Source organism: Galeopterus variegatus, unplaced genomic scaffold (assembly GCF_000696425.1).
Source record: "Galeopterus variegatus unplaced genomic scaffold, G_variegatus-3.0.2 Scaffold3424, whole genome shotgun sequence".
Taxonomy (NCBI): Eukaryota; Metazoa; Chordata; class Mammalia; order Dermoptera; family Cynocephalidae; genus Galeopterus; species Galeopterus variegatus.
The window spans coordinates 18,860-36,322 of NW_007729535.1; the positions used below are offsets into that span (position 1 = coordinate 18,860).

Here is a 17,463-nt window from a genome sequence, read left to right on the forward strand (position 1 = left end):
GGCTTGCATAAGTACAGTCTGTGTTGTTCTCACAATGACAAAATCACCTCATGATGCATTTCTCAAAACATATTCCAGCCGTTAAGCAACACATGACTGCGTACAGAAACACAATTGAATTTTGTGTCAACCTTGTCACCTGAAACTTTGCTCAATTCTCTTTTTCATTCTAGAAGATTTGGGGTTTTGTTTTGTAGGTTTCTTGAGATTTCCTACAGAGATAATCATATTGCCTGTGAATAGGGGTAGTTTTTTTTATTGTGGTAAAATATATATAACATGAGGATTGCCATTTTAGGCATTTTTAAATACACAATTTCATGGAATTAATTACATTCACAATGCAGTGTGACCACCACCTCTATCTAATTTCAAAACTTTTTTATTATCCTAAACATAAACTTCGTACCCATTAAGCAATAAGGTCTCATTATTCCTCTTCCCCTACCCGTTTCTGCAACCTCTAATCTACTTCTGTCTCTGAATTTTTCTTTTTAATTTATTTTGTCCTACGTCTCATTATTCCTCTCCCCCCACCTGTTTCTGCAACCTCTAATCTACTTCTGTCTCTGAATTTTTCTTTTTAATTTATTTTGTCCTAATTGACCCATGATAATTATATATATTTATGGAGTAAAATGTGATGTTTGGGTATGTTTATACAGTGTAAAATTAACATATCAGAGCATTTAGCATATTCATCACCTCAAACATTTGTCACCTCTTTGTGTTAGGAACATTCAAAATCCTCTCAACTAGTTACCTGCAGTTATACAGTAATTTGTTGTTGACTATAACCTCCCTGTTCTATTGCCTCATTTCCAATCTATATATCTTTATTTCTTTTTCTGGCTAGGTCTTCCAGTAAATAGGACAGGAAAAATGTCCTTGCATTGTTCCTGATCTTGGTGGAAAGGATTCAGTCTTTCACCATTAAGTAGGACGTTAGCTGTAGGATTTTTGCAGATGGACTTTATGTTTAGGAAATGTATCAGGTTGAAGAAATTCCCTCTAGTTCTAATTTGCTGAGAGTTTTTATTATGAGTAAATGTTTAATGTTGTCAAATATCTTTTATGCTTCAATTGGTGTGACCATGTGGTTTTCCCCCTTTAAATTGATAATATGGTGAGTTACAACAATTGGTTTTCAAATATTGAAATGGTGCATTCCTGAAATATTGAGGCTGTGCATTCCTGAAATAAAGCCCACTTAGTCAGGGAGTATGTGTGCATGTGTGTGTGTGTGTGTGTAATATGTAATGTTCTATACTTTATATATATGCTATATATATATGTTCCATACTTTATATATATGCTGCTAAATTGTATTTGCTAATATTTTGTTGATAAGTTTTTGCTTCTATGTTCATGAGCTATATTGGTCTGTAGATTTCTATTCTTTGTCTGGTCGTAGTATCAAGGTAATGTTGGCCTCAAAAATAATTGAGAAGTGTCCCCTCCTCTCCTATTTTGCGGAAGAGATTGTGTAGCATTGATGTTATTTATTTATCAAATGTTTCATGAAACTTGCAAGTAAAACCATTCAAAAGGTCTTAAATTATGAATTCAATTTTCAAAATAGCTATAGGATGATCCAGTTCACTTATTTCACCTTGGAAAAATTTTGGTGGTTTTTGGTTTTCAAGGAAATGATCCATTTCATCAAATTAATGTGTGTACAGTTGTTCATAATATTCCCTTACTATCCTTATCAGGTACCACAGGAAGCTCTGATGCTGAAATGGCCCAGCAGAATTGTCCCAGTTGGAGTCCAATGAACAGATCTTTCTCCATTTACCTGGATCAGTCATTGTGGGTGGCATGTACAAGGGCCTGACGTTGGGCAAAGTGGGCTCTCTGCAGCTGAAGCAATTCCCGAAAGGAGCTGACAGCTGCAGTCAACATTCCTAGAAGCTGAGGTAGCAAAAGTCCTTTGCTGAAGGTCAGCCTGGGTGGTGCATCCTCACATCCACTGCAAGTGAGAAGTGTCTAACCCAGTACAAGAGCCTCATCTTTCAATAGGTGGATATTACTAATTCACACTTATTGATTCCTAATATATAGGGACTTATTGTCATCATATTTTGTGCTATAAATCTATCATTTTTTCTTATGATCTATTTTTCTTTCCCTGTCTTTTGTTAGATTGAGTTTTTGTGAGTTCTGAGATTGGTAAATTTTTTTCCTTCTACTGTAGAAATTGTGTCAGATATTGTAAGTTGCTTACTCATATCCACACCCCATTTCCTCACTAAAAGAGCTGTGACTTTACCAGGGTTGGCAAAATGCTCAAATGAATTGCATTTCTTAGCCTCCTTTGCAGCTGGAGTGGTCATGTGATATTCACTGGCCAATGAAATGTCAGCAGGAGTCACTGGGTGGGTCTTCTGGGAAAGCTCTTTATGGGGGCTGCCCTGACTCAAATGGGCCTTTTTACCATTTTACTTTAACCTTCTTCTTCCCTGAAATGTAGACATGATAGTAATCATTTTGAGAACATAAGAACCCTATGTTTGTTTGATTCACTGTATTTTAGATATTTGTTTTAACTCAACCTAATTTCTAATTTTCATAGAAGTTACATACCTTATTTCATTTCTTCTAGTACTTACACTTAAATTTTAACATATATTTTATTTCATTGTGGAGCATCTGGAGCAAATCGGTATCACTTGTTTCCCAAATCACGCAAAAACTTCAGCCCAATTTCTTTTTCTTCACCCAATGCCTCCAGCAACCTCCTGAGTTGGTATCATCTGAGGTAGTATAAAATTTTTTATAGAAATATACATATTTTTTATAGAAAAATCTTGTTTGGTCACGACAATAAATTTTAGTGGCATCTGTACTCATCACTGCTTCTTGTGTCATTCTCCAGATTTGTTTTTCTTTGTCATGGAGTTAATTTCCCAAAAATACTTTCAGAGACTTTTATGTAGACTAAAGTTTGAATTAATAAAAATGTCTTTGAATTAATAAAAATGCCTTTCACTTTGCTTCACACTTGAATGACATTTTGGGTAGTATACTATTCAGTGTTCAAATTTATCTTTTTTTCAGAGCATTAGGAGTGTTGCTTCACTCTCTCCTTGCACGCAGTTTTGCTGCTGAGAAAGCTGAAGTCAGTCTGACTCTCTCCTTGGCCAAGAAACCATTAGTTTTATTTCCTCTTTAAATATTTCAGTATTTTATCTTCTTCATCAGTTCTGAGATTGTGCTGCGACCTGTGCAAAACACCATCTGTTTTCCTTCACCTTCTGAGGGCAAGTGAGTCTCTTTAAGCTCTGACACTTTCGTTCATGCTTTGAACGTTCCTGCCCTCCATCTCTGTACTTCCTTTCTCAGGAACACACATTCAACCATGACTGGAACTTCTGGATCAATGACCCATTCTTTTATTTATTTTCTTTAACCTTTTCATTTCTCTGCCCTTTTGTGCTGCAATTCAGGAGCATTCTTCATGTCAAAGTTTCCACTCACTAATTTACACTCTATATGTCCATTATGCTATTCATCTCATCTGTTGGATTTTAATTTTGACAATTATTGTTCCTTTCTAAGATCCACACATAGCTTTATTTTTTTCTTCCAAATTTTATTTTCTTTTGTCAATATACAAGGTGGTTGATTATTGTGGCCCATTACCAAAACCTTCCTCCCTCCTACCTCGCCCCCCTCCCTCCCAACAATGTCCTTTCTGTTTGCTTGTCATATCAACTTCAAGGAATTGCAATTGTTATGTCTTCTTCCCTCCCCCTCCTCCCGGTTTTTTTGTGTGTATTTATTTATTTATTTTTAGCTCCCACAAATAAGTGAGAACATGTGATATTTCTCTTTCTGTGCCTGACTTGTTTCACTTAATATAATTCTCTCTAGGTCCATCCATGTTGTTGCAAATGGCAGTATTTCATTCTTTTTTATAGCATAGTAGTATTCCATTGTGTAGATATACCACAATTTCCGTATCCACTCATATGATGATGGACTTTTGGGCTGGTTCCAGCTCTTAGCTATTGTAAAGAGTGCTGCAACAAACATTGGAGAACAGGTATACCTTCGACTTGGTAATTTCCATTCCTCTGGGTATATTCCCAGCAGTGGGATAGCTGGGTCATATGGCAGATCTAAAGACGTTTTATTGTTTCAGGGTGTATATTTAATTCTTTAATCCATTTTGAGTAGATTTTAGTATACAGTGAGAGGTATGGGTCTAGTTTCATTCTCCTGCATATTGATATCCAGTTATCCCAGCACCATTTGCTGAAGAGGCAGTCTCTTCCCCAGTGTATAGGCTTGGTGCCTTTGTCAAAGATCAGATGGCTGTAGGTGTGTGGGTTGATTTCTGGATTCTCTATTCTATTCCATTGATCAGTGTGTCTGTTTTTATGCCAGTACCATGCTGTTTTGGTTATTATAGCTTTGTAGTATAGTTTAAAGTCAGGTAGTGTTATGCCTCCAGCTTTATTTTTTTATTTTTTTATTTTTTTGCTCAGCATTGCTTTGGCTATGTGTGGTCTTTTGTTACTCCATATAAATGTCTGGATAGTTTTTTCCATTTCTGAGAAAAATGTCATTAGAATTTTGATGGGGATTGCATTGAATTTGTATATCACTTTAGGTAGTATGGACATTTTTACAATGTTGATTCTTCCAATCGAAGAACATGGGATATCTTTCCATCTTCTTGTATCCTCTCTAATTTCTCTCAGCAGTGGTTTGTAGTTCTCATTATAGAGATTTTTCACACATAGCTTTTTAATAACAGTTTGTTCTTTTACACCTAAAATGTCTTTTGGTCCACTGAGAATATTAATCTCTCTCTTCAAAATTTCCTTCTAAGTGTTTCCTTTGGCCATCATGTTTCTGCTTGTGGAGTTCAGGATTTCTTTTTCATGCCATTGGTTTCCTCCAGAGCTTGGTGATTTTGGTTAGGTGTTTGTTGTTTTTAGATTTCCCCTTAGCCTATAGATGAATGCCATGTCCCTGACTCTATGGATTGCAGGGGAGGTGTGGAATAACACTTGGATAATATTAGGGGTGAGTTTATAATTCTGTGCTTCAAGAGATATTTCTTCAGAAAGTTGGGGGCGTTGCTCCACTATCTCTTTGCACCCAGTGTTGCTGCTGAGAAAGCTGAAGTCAATCTGACTTACTCCTTGGTAGGGAAACCATTGGTTTTATTTCCTCTTTAAATATTTCAGTATTTTGAATCTTTGTTTTTGGTCCTCTTTGCTAAGAAGAGCTATTGAAAAGATCCTAACACTGCAGTTCAGAAAAAAGGAACAGAGCTATGCAATCGAGAAAATGCCTTCTCTTGAAATGGATGTAGTGCTGGAAATAGAAGCTATAGAAAGGTTTAGGAATTGTATAACAAGGGAGTTTAACAAACTATCCACAGTGTTAGAGAGGGATAGGCAGAGAGTTCAAAATGTATCACAGAGTTGAGAGAGTTAATAGAAGATACAAGCTGGATTGTCCACAAAATCAAATTACTGAAGTAAATGCAAAATGAGAAAGTTTCACAGAATGCAAAGAAAAAGGGAAAAGAAATCAAGGTAAGAAAAAGAGAGACCTAGATGGCTGGTCCAGGAGACACAATCTACTCATAATAGGAATACCTGAAACAGAGGCAGAGAAAATGAAGCTGAAACGGTAATTAAAGAGCTAATTGAAGAAAATTTTCAAAAGTTGAACATACTAGATCTACAAATGGAAAAAGCACAAAGGGTACCTTTAAAATTCAATGAAAAGAAAGCAAGACCTAGACATGTTCTGGTGATATTTTTAAATTTCAAGGATAAAGAAAAAATTCTACAAGTATCCAGACAGAGAAAGCAAGTTACCTATAAAGGGCCAAAAGCCAGACTGACCTCAGATTTTCCTCTTGCAACTCTAAATGCCAGAAGACAATAGAACAATATCTACAGTTTTAAGGGAAAATAATTCTGAGGCAAGAATTATATACCCTGCCAAGGTGTCATTTCTATACAAGGGCAACTGGAAGACATTCTCAAATATGCAGAGGTTAAGAGAGTATGTCAACCAAGAACCTTCCCTGAAAAGTTTGCTGAATGATTTACTCCAGCAAACAGAGAACATGAACTGAAGTAACTCAAGAGTAGAGAGGCAATTGTATGAAAGAATTAATGTTAGCCTGGAATTGCAAACTTGCCATGAAACACATACTATCCAGATCCCAGGAAACCAAAGAAGATATCAATAAAGCTATACAGACTCCACTCTGAAGCTCATCAAAATCCAGCAGGACCCTAAGAAAACATCAAGGATGGCAACAGAAACCAGATGGAGCCTTGGCAAGACTTTTCATCTGGCTCCTTGCTTGGATCCCTCACACCTCACATCCCTCTCTCTCCTTTTCACTTGCCAGGTTCCATTCCCTCAACTCCCTCTTTTAAAACCCCTCAGTGAATCTGAGGCTTTGAGATGGCTTTAGTCTGGTCATTCTCCTTCAGGCTTACTGGAAAGATGGATTTGCCTAACATCTCTCCTCAGGTCGCTGGTATTTGAGAGTAAAAGCTGACTTCCTATTCCACCAACAAAATCAATCAATCAGTATTTTCTCTTCAGCAGTTGAGATTATGCCACAACATGTTTTGAGTTCCATCTGTTTCCAATCATCTTGGTGCATTTGGTCGACCATCTTACATAGCGATTCTTTCTGAAGAATCTCTTTTAAACTCTCTCATTGATGATGGGAAATCCTCCCATCGCTGCTTTGAATGTGTCTTCCCTCCATTCTCTACTTCCTTTCTCAGAGGCACACATTCAACCAATGCAGGACTTCTGCATCTCCCATTTCTGTGGGGTGGACTGTCAGGGGTGGGATGTCAGTGGGCGATCTCCTGGGCAGGGGCTTTCCTGTGTAAGGGTGTCACATGGCACCAGGCTTTCCCATACCTTCCCAGGGCAGTCGTAGATCCCCCCTAGAGACCAGCCCTCTCTTGCCAACTGTATGGCTCAGTTGGAGAGTCATCCGCTCCCCCACAGGTATATTCCAGCCAGCCCCTTCCTGTTGCCTGCAGCCCCTGCTGCTCTCTGGACCAGCTGCCTCCAAGCATGGAGTAATGGCACGGCCACTCTTGCATTTGCCTGAGACCTTCTATAGGACTTTATTTTCTTTCAGTCTTCACATTGTCTTCTGTCTTTTAGGGATTCCACATCATGTCTGTCCACTGGAGATCCCCTTCCATTTTTTAGGTACTATTAGAGATTTTTGAAATTAATATATTCCTTTTCTGTTATTCCTATGAATTTGCAATAGGAGAGGAAGGCCTGAACCTGTGCTTAAATATTTCGATCCATTTTCTCTTGGACATTTTCTGAGTTTTCTTTGTGGTTATGTTTCCTTAAGGTTTGGGGTGAAAACATTGAAGCAGAATTTAGCCAGTAACTGATAATTTTCTTCTACAAATGGTCTGTCTCTATTTTTTTAATTGGAAATTTAGTTTCCTCTTGTCCTTTCCTTCATTTTTTTTCCTTCCCTTCCTGAACAATGCAGTCTGAAAGTCTTAGGTTGGGCAGTGCAACATAGGTGTATGTGGGGGAAAGGGAGCCACCATGGCACAAGCTGGCTAAGGATTCCAAGAGGCGTGAGGAAGGCATTGGCATAGTAGGGACGTCCAGCACAGAACCCAGGAAGTGAGAGGAGTCCCCGCAGGGGTCAAAGGTCATATCAATAATGGGTGTCATTTCCAGCGGGATGAAAAGGGCACATCCTTGGTGATGTAGGACATCAGAACTTAAGCACAGTAAGGAGGATACTCTTACAGAAGGTACCTCACATTTTGTGCCAGCTCAGGTTGGGTGGCAGGGACATTTACACAGATCAGCAGACCGATATGGGAAGCTAGAACCTAAACCACATGGACAGAGCAATAGCCCAGTGAGGCTTATCAGAGCTCATAGCAGGGTGGGGTCGGTGTCTATGGGAGAGAGGCCAGCAGCAGTCATGGAAGATTAGTTGCATACAGGGAAGATCAAATAAGGAAACTTATTAAGAATAATGGGAGCCAGGAGTATCACTTTCAGAAATAGGAGTTAGACATAGAGAGAGGAGAAAACTAGCATGAACTCTTCGATTTTGGATTGGGATTGGAGGTATCAGTGTCAACTCTTAGACTTCAATATAGATATGGATAGACATAAACAATACGTCAATATGTATTGCTTGTTCAAATACTCAAACATATTCCCTAGCTCTGTCCACTGAGAGAGCCTGGGAGCAGGGGTACCCCAATAACAATGAGCACCCTTCCATGTGCTCTGCAGGGCCACTCCAGTTGACCTCAGGATTTGCTGCTTTTCCCACGGCTATCAGCCATTAAGGTTTATGTATGTGACCCCTTTCCTTGTTTTGGTCTGATGTTGAATTTCTTTTTAGCTTTATTGAGGTATAATTGAGAAATTAAAGTTGTATATATTTAAGGTGTACACTTGATATTTAGAAGATGCTGAAATTTTGGGGGTACTTCACATTCACTCTGAAAGGTGAGCATCATTAGCCCCAGTTCACAGCTCAGGAAGCTGGGGATCAGAAGGAAAATCACTTGTCCGTGGCCACACAGTCATGAGAGGTAGAGCCGGGGATCTGACCTAGGTCAGAGCTCTTTGCTCTGAGACACTGAACATAAGACAAAGGGAGGCAAGGAAATAAATCCTTCAGAGCAGGAGTGACAGACCCAGGCCCTGAATGAGACAAAGGGGGCAGGACATGGAGGGACAGAGCAGGAAACAGAGCTCACCCTGAGTATAAGACAGGGAGCTGGAGCTTGAGACATCTGGGCAGTGTCTCAGAACCTCTGTTAGCCAAGGGACCAGCTCGCCATTGCCATGACCACCATCCCACCCCCCACAGTCTTCCCTTACACACAGTCTTGGGGAGAGTGCACCATTTACATAGACCAAACTTGAATGAGCTCTCTGGAGTTGGTTTATGTGGCAGATCTGTGCCCCCAACTTTCCTACCTATGGCAGACATTACTAATTTGTCACAGTCTCTGCTCAGACTGGACAAGGTGCTTAGAATCCTCCTCCACACAGGACCTCAGACAACCCCTGCCAATTGCTCAGAGCTACCACATAAGATGCCAAGTATCTGCCATCATTTGCCCTAACCTGCAGCTCATCAAACAGAGGATGTCTGGGAAAGACCACTTCACTGCTTTATTGGGAGGGGAATACACTCTGTCACAATGCAAGGCCCTGAGCCCAGCAAGATCTCCAGCTCAAGATGCAGCTGGCTGGCCGTGACTTTGTAGTGGCCCTTGATGAGACCCCGGGATGAGCAGGAGTGGCACCTCCAGTAGGCCTGGATGATGCAGGCAGCATTGAGCACCTGGCAGTAGCGCCGGCGGATGCGCCACATGCGAGCCCAGGACTGCAGCCTGACCGCTGCCCACTCCTCCCGTGAAAAATTCTCCAATGCTGCCTGCCGCCTCTTCTCCAAAAGCCTGGACAGTATCAGCCGCCACCAGCCCTGGATAATCCAGGCCCTGAGGGCTGCATGCAGCAGCACCCGACGTACCAGTGTGCCCCGCCACCAGGCCTGGATCTTTGTGACTGGATCTTTCTCAGGGGGCTTCTTTAGGTTTTCCGGTGACTTGCAGGAAAAAAGAGGGGACATTCAGAGAATGCTCCCCATTCTCTTTGGCCCCAGGGTGTGCCAGGAAAGGCCTTGATTCCCTATCAACAATTGCCCTTCCTTCTGAACTTCAGGAGCACTGGGCATGACACTGGAAGACCAGATAAGTGTCCTGCCTCTGCCACCCTCTGGTTAATTGGACGCAAGCACATCACTTTGCTCCTTCTGTCTCAGTGTCCCCATCTGTAAAACGGGGGTATATACCTGCTCTGGCTACCTAGTTTTCTCATGGATCAGGTTAGCCAGCCTAGGGCAAGAACACCCTTATCTATGGGTCAAAGGGTTACCATGTTTCGTCTGAGCCTACACACCTAAACCTTCCCCTTAGAAATCCCGCCCCAACCTCTGCTGGAAAAGTGGCATCCTTTGCTCGCCCTGCCCTTGCATCCTGACTCCAGCTGAAATTCACAACCTGCTCTCTCCCTGTCCTGTCATAGTGTTAAAAGTTTCTCCCATCCCATAAAGTTCAACTTCTCTTTTCTCTTCCCCATCTTGACATCTCTTGACTTTCACACTTCAAATTTTAATTCACAAGCAAGTGTACATGCACAAGCTCAAACATACACCCACACACACTTCTAACTAAGCCCAGCTTCCCTTATCTTGGCCATTCTATTCCACAGCCCCCACAGCCTCAGCCCCAGTCTGTGTGGTCTGGGGTGAGGGGTCATACTTTTCCTAAGCTTGCATTAGCATTATCCACTCTCTCCATCTCAACAGGACCCACAGTTTCAGCCTGAAAAAGAAATGGGGAAAGAGGACAAACAAAATGAGTTTATTATTCCTGTTCTTAGCTCAGGACCATGAAAAAGACACAAGCCACAAAAACTAGGACACAAGGATCATCGAAGTCAGGGCTCCTCCTACCTCTGCCTCCTCTTTTGAGGCTTGTGGTGCTGCAGGGGAATCAGCTGGCTTCTCCTTATGCTGAGGCTCATTGTCTTCAGTAGGGTTATCCATTTTTTTAGGTTGCTTGGCTCCTCCTACCTCTGCCTCCTCTTTTGAGGCTTGTGGTGCTGCAGGGGAATCAGCCGGCTTCTCCTTATGCTGAGGCTCATTGTCTTCAGTAGGGTTATCCATTTTTTTAGGTTGCTTCTCCTCCTGCAATCAGCAGTTAGTCGAAAGGCAAGAGTGAGGCTGCCATCCCTCCCTCTCCATTCCATATCCCACACACACGCAGCTCCCAAGCCTTCCCAGAGACTTCAGGTGTCAGGCAGTCCCTGCATCCTGAGAGACCCATGGCGACATCCCTAACAAGCCTGGTATGTCTGGCTTCTCTCTTACTCACTATTGGTCACACATGGATTGGGTGTAGGTGGTTCAAATCCCCTCAGGTCTCTGTTCCTCCAGCCATGACACAGGTGGCAAAAGTGGAGGAGGGGAGACCTATGATGTCATAAGGGTAGCTATGACTCAGCACCAGGATGGCTCCCCACAGTTGAGCCCCCTCCAAGGAAAATAAAAAAGTGTTGCCCATTCTTTTCTGCCAAGAATAGCCAAAGCCCTGGCTTCCAAGCCAAGATGCCAGAAATACTGGCTCTTTGATGTAAAGGTGTATAAAGATAGTCAATCATTGGTAATAACATTTAATTTTTAAAACTTAAATATCCAAAAATGGAGAATTGATTTAATGGTTTGTAATCCATTCATACTATAGAACACTATATAACTGTTAAAAATAATGAATTTGATCTATATTACTGATGAGAAAGTATATCCAAGATGTATTTATAAGTGAAAAAAACTGAAGACCGTTATGTAACCAAAACTATCTAGGAACATAGTTATACATATGTTGTAAATGAATATAAAGGGGAAGAAAGGTACATATACCAATGTATACAGCATATAAAATGGAAGCACTTAAGCTAAGAAACAAAATGGGGTCAGTCATGCTCAGGAAACTGAAACTAGCAGTAAACAACTTGTTTTGAACCAAGCTGATAAGCAGACACTCTAAGACATCAGCCAACAGACACATGGCATTGATAAACTAGGCAGATGGTATGGATGGGAGATATAAAAAGGGTATAAAAACCCAAGCTTTTGCTCAGCTGAATGCAGATTGTGTGGTCGAGAGCTACTCTTGCTCTCGACTGTCGCGTGTTGGTATCTGCCCCTGAAGGCTCTGCCCAAACGGCTCTCAAATTGAGACATCCTTGCAAGACATTGACCTTCCTATCAAGACTGGACATCTGACCAGAACAACTGACCTCTGCACATCTGCCAGTTTGTTAACCCAGACTCTTGTTTTCTTTCTTTGTACCTTCACTTAGTTGAATCGTTATTAGTGTTTTGAATAATAAGTTAATGCAGTGGTGTATAGCTTCAGCCTGTGGGCTTGCAGCTCTGACTACCAAGTGAAATGGTTAGTACCTAGGGGATTGCTCCCTACAAGGGCTCTGTAATAGCCTGTGGCTGGTATTAATGATCCTTGTATTAATAAAAATTCGACATTGTGGAAAGACACAAACATGTTTGGCCTTCGTTCCTTGCAACCTCTGTCTGCTCACGACAACCAGTTACCAATAATCACCTGTAGAGAGAAGTGTTGAATTCCTGACTCATATCTGACCCATCCATACAGTGCCCAGAGAACCCCAGGAGGCCTCCAGGACCAGCCTGGGCCCCCATGTCAGGCTCAAGTGGATTCAAATGTTCTCCTGTCCGCCTTTGCCCCTGAGGGCATCAAGGCCACAATCAGATGGATGAGGGGTGGCCACTGTACAAGCAGGGCGCCACCTCTGCCTGCTCCTGGCCTCTGGAGACCCACCTAGACAATGTGAGGCCCTGGTCCCCCTTCAAAGTCACAGCCCTAGGGGTCACTAGAGAGTACAGCTGGAATGTGTAGGGTGGGTATGGGAGAGGCCAGTATGGGTCTGTAGGGGAATGTAGGGAAGGGGAGGAAGCCGTTTGAGGCTGGAGGGTGTCAATGTGAAGTTAATTGGGGTGAGGAGGGTGGAGAAGGCAGGAGTACATTGAAGTATGTGGGATGCTGTGGGGCTGGTGTGACAGAGAGGGTTCAATATGTGTCCATTTGGAAAGATAATGTTGTACAGGTCTTGGTTATAACAGTAGCCAGTTTTGTACCTCCTCCTACTCCCAAAACACACACACATACACACACACACACACACACACACACAGAGTCATGAAAGTCTTGTGCTTCATGATCTGGAAGAATAATTCCCATTTTCCTCACAGCCTAAATGGTGGGCATCAGCTTAGTGAGAGATAAGAAGACAGAAAAATCCAAACTCCAACTGCTGATCAGAATATGTGGAGGTAAGTCACATCCTGTGAATAGCAAGAAGACCTGGGAACATAAAGAGAGGAAACATAACAGTATAAAGGCAGCTCAGGGCAAGGAAGGGCTTTCCTCAGGAGGAACCAGAAAGGAGGATGAAATACCACTTCATGAGAGTGTCAGAGTTCCACCTCCAGTGAGAATACAGAGAACCACAGGGGACTGTCACTCCCACAGCAATCGCAACAATCAGAAAACAGTAGATAAACATTAAAATCACATTTTTCTTTAAAGTCATCAAAGAGCAGTAGATATAGAGAGTCTAAATAAACTTAATTATAGAGAGGGACTGTCCCTTTCTAGTTGTACAGAGGTTGGTGGCTGCTTTCATGCCTGTGGATATTTACTGAATCTCTGGACACAGGGACATGGAAGATTGAACCTGTCATATGCAGAAAAATGTTGCTGGGATGAGGAAAAACCAGCTGAATATTCAATGGCTGCATGTGAGCTGCTAGGCTACTCAGAATCTGGAAAAGCCACACACACAAAATGAGTCCTCTGCAACCATCGCTTTCTCCCATAGGACTTTTGCTGGATCAGTAGCAGCACAGGGAGCCAGGGGCGAGCCTGGACAGCAAAGAGAAACCTCAAGTACTAAAATTCTACATCTCTACTGGAGAAAGGTGTCTGATCCCACCCTCAAGACATCTGAAACTGAGGTGGATGAAAACTAACAAAAGTGGCAACCCACACCAAGGTCCACTGTTTGATCCCTGTAACAGCAAGCTGCTCGAAAACAAAGAAAATAAAAACAAAAAGTGGGAACCCAACCTTACTGAACTCCTGATTAGTTTTAAAATGCCCTACCTCAGTCTCTACTGTTTTATCCAGTGTTTGTCATACAATTTTAAAGATGAGACACATGACAAAGCAGAAAAATGTGATCTGTAATCAAAAGGAAAAAATTAATAGCAGACCCACAGACAATTCATATGTTGGAATTAGGAGATAAGGACTTTAAAATAACTAATATGATGTAAATATGAATATAAAGGATAAAGAATTTTGAGGAAAAGACAGATAAAATGAGTGAAAAGATGAAGGGTGTTGGCAAACAAATGGAAACTCTAAAAAATAAAAGAATTAAGTGGAAATCCTAAAACTGAAAAATACAATATAGGAAATAGACAGTTCACTAGATAGGGTAACAAAGGAAAGAATTTTCAAACTCTAATGCAGGTCAAAAAATTATACAAATATGATGAATAGAAGTAAAACCACATATCAGCACAACATGAGTCAAATTGATGAAAACCATGGATAAAAAGAAAATCATAAAAAAGAAACTAAAGAAAAGGGTCATATTATATTTATGAGAAGAGTAATAAAAATTATAGATGACTTGTCATCAGAAATAAAAGCCAGAAGAAAATGGAATGATATTGTAAAGTGTTAAAGAAATGGAAAGGGAAAAAGGCCAACTGAAAATTCTATATGCAGAGAAAATATCCTTCAAAAATTAAGATGTGGAAATAAAACAAAAAGGTCTGCTCTTACCACTTCCATTTAACAATATACTAAAGGTCCTAGCCAGGGCAATAAAGCAAGAAAATGAAATAAAATGCCTTAAAATGTGTTTAAAGAAATAAAACTGTGTTATTCACCAACAGCATGATTATATGCATAAACATTTCCAAAGAAATCTACAAAAAACCCTACTAGAACTAGTAAGAAATTTTAGCAAGATATCCCTGATGATATTTGCACATATCTGAATATACTAAAAGCCATTGAATTTTACACATTAATGTATGAATTTATGGGTTGTTAATTATATCCCAATAAAGTTGTTTAAAAATAAAAATAAAAAGAATCAAAAAATTTTCAAGATACAAGGGTAATATACAAAAATCAATTATATTCCTACACATCAATGAACAGTTGGGAAATTCTTGATATAGAATTATAAAATGGAAGGATTTACATTATCTCATTTCAAGCCTCACTATAAAGTTGGAATAATCAAGACAGTGTGGTATAAGAAGAGACAAACCAATCAATGAAATAGAATAGGGAATCCAGAAATAGACTCACACTTACATGGTCTATTGATTTTTTTAAATGTACCAAGATAATTCAATGCAGAAAGGGAATGCATTTTTCAAAAAAAAAAAGAAAGAAAGGAAAGAAATGAACAAAAAACAAAAAGTCTTGACCCCTATGTAACACCATAGACAAAAAATATTAATTCAAAATGGATTATAGACCTAAATAAAAACTAAACCAAAGCTAAAGCTATAAAGCTTCTAGAAGAAATCCTATGAGAATTATTTTGTGATGATGGCATTAACAAAGATTATATAGACAGGACACAGAAAACCTTAAGTATAAAATATTGATAAATTGGGCTTTGCCCAAATTAAAACCTTCTGTCTATCAAAAGACAGCACTTAAGCTACAGGCTGGGGAAAAAATATTTACAATACATATATCTAGCAAAGGACTCATATTCTAAGAACTTCTACAAGTCAATAATAAAAAGACAAGCAACCCAGTAAAAATGGACAAAAGGCTTAAACCAACATTTCATAAAAGAAGATATCCAAATGGCCACTAAACACATGAAAAGTTGCTCAACATCATTAGTTATTCAGGAAAGACAAAATTTAAACCACAATGGGATATCACTACACATTCATTATGACGGCTAAAATGAAAGAAAAAAAAAAACCTGAGCATGGATGTTAGCACGGATGTAGAGCAAATGAAACTTGCATAAATTTTTGATAGTAAAACCAATTTGAAAATTAATGTGGCATTTTTTAAATGAAACATACACCTACACCTACCTGATGATTCAGCAATTCCACTCCTAAGTATTTACTCAAGAGAAATGAAAACATATGTTCACAAAAAGACTTGTACAGAATGCTCATAGCATTATATTCATAATAGCCATACACTGGGAATCAGTCAAATATCTATAAACAGGATAATGGATAAATAAATTGTCGTATATTCATAAAATGAAATACTACTAGGCAATAAAAGGAGAAGACCTAATGACACATGCAATGACATAGATAAACCCTACAGGCATTACAATGAGCAAAAAAAGTCAAAACACAAAACAGAACATACCGTATAATTCTATTTGTATGAATTTTTAAAGTAGGCAAAATTAACATATTGTGATAGAAATCAGAACAGTGGTTGCCTTTAGGAGCTGAGATTGATTGGAAAAGGACACAAAGGAATTTCCTGGGATGATAGGAATGTTCTCTATCTTGCTGGGGTGTGGATGATGGAATATATGCATTTGTCAAAACTGATTAACTGCACATTTAAGATTTCTTCATTTCACTGTACATAAATTATACCTTGATTTTTTTTTAATGAAAGTGAAATAAAGACATTTTCAGAAAAGTAAAAGCTGAGATAATTTATCACCGGCAGACTCACATTATTAAAAAAATGCTAAAGGAAGATACCAGATGAAAGCTCAAAGCAGCAAACAGGAATAAAAGCCCCAGAAGTGGTAAATATGTGGGAAGATGGAAAAGATCATCTTTTCTTAAATTTCTTTAAAATAATATTGAGTCTAGTGCTGGCAAGGTGAAGTAAATGAACTACAGCCAATCTTTCCAATGATTACAACTAAAAACTCTGGACAGAATACAAAACGCTACTAATCTCTGAAAAGTAAACAATAGCAGGCGGACTAGGAAAGAAAGTCAAAACTTGAAGAATGATCAGTTTCAGTTTCCAGGCCAAAGTCAAAGGCAGCCCAAAATGCAGAACCGCTCAAGTATAGCCAGCAAATAATCCAAGAAAAAGCCCCAATTTTTGACCAGAGGACCAGAAAAAGACACCTCCTTAAGCCAGAGAGTGTGGACAGCATCTTTTTTCTCTTTCTCCTCCTCCTTCTCCTTTTTTTCTGTTTTCCTCTTTTTTCTCTCTTAGCCCTACCCCAAGGCCAGACCCAGTCACAGAACTGCACTGCCAAAATAGTAGTGCTATAGGCACTTGAAACCCCCCCCCAAGCTGGAAGAAATGTACAAAGGAGCCCCTGTAGTCTGAAATTAGTAATTCATTCATGTTCTCCATCTCCCCTCTCCCCTCCCCTCTCCCTCTCTTCTTGCCACTTAGCCCTGAAGGCCATTCTAGTCACACAGAACTGCTCAGCAGTGTGGGGACCTAAAACTCTGAGATAAACCCATATTTCTGATCAGAGGAACCAGGAACATGATCCTTAGGAGCTGGAAGGAATGAGGAAAGCTCCTCAAAGAAAAGAGACAGAGAAGGGAATCCCCTCATTCTGCATATAACCAACCCAAGTCTCAGGCTCACACCTGGGCTGCACATCCTTTGAAAAATGAACTGCAGTATAAACCACTGCCCAGTCCCAGACTGACCCCCAAGAGGCACATGCACAGTGCAGACCCAAACAGCATATAAAAGGCTTTGAAAACTGACCTGAACAAGAGAGAGACAAAAAAAAAAAAAAAAAAAAAAAAAAAAAAAAAAAAAAAAAAAAAATTTTTTAAAAAAA

The 17,463-nt window shown here is 40.0% G+C and overlaps 1 protein-coding gene across 1 annotated transcript; it reads right to left on the reverse strand.

Moving 5' to 3' along the window:
- Positions 1–9,175: 9,175 nt before the first annotated feature.
- Positions 9,176–10,741, reverse strand: IQCF1 (IQ motif containing F1). The gene is made up of 2 exons (XM_008585042.1): positions 10,649–10,741; positions 9,176–9,619 (listed from the first exon to the last, which is right to left on the reverse strand). Exons 1-2 carry the CDS (start codon positions 10,739–10,741, stop codon positions 9,176–9,178), a joined length of 537 nt encoding a protein of 178 aa, XP_008583264.1.
- Positions 10,742–17,463: the final 6,722 nt, after the last annotated feature.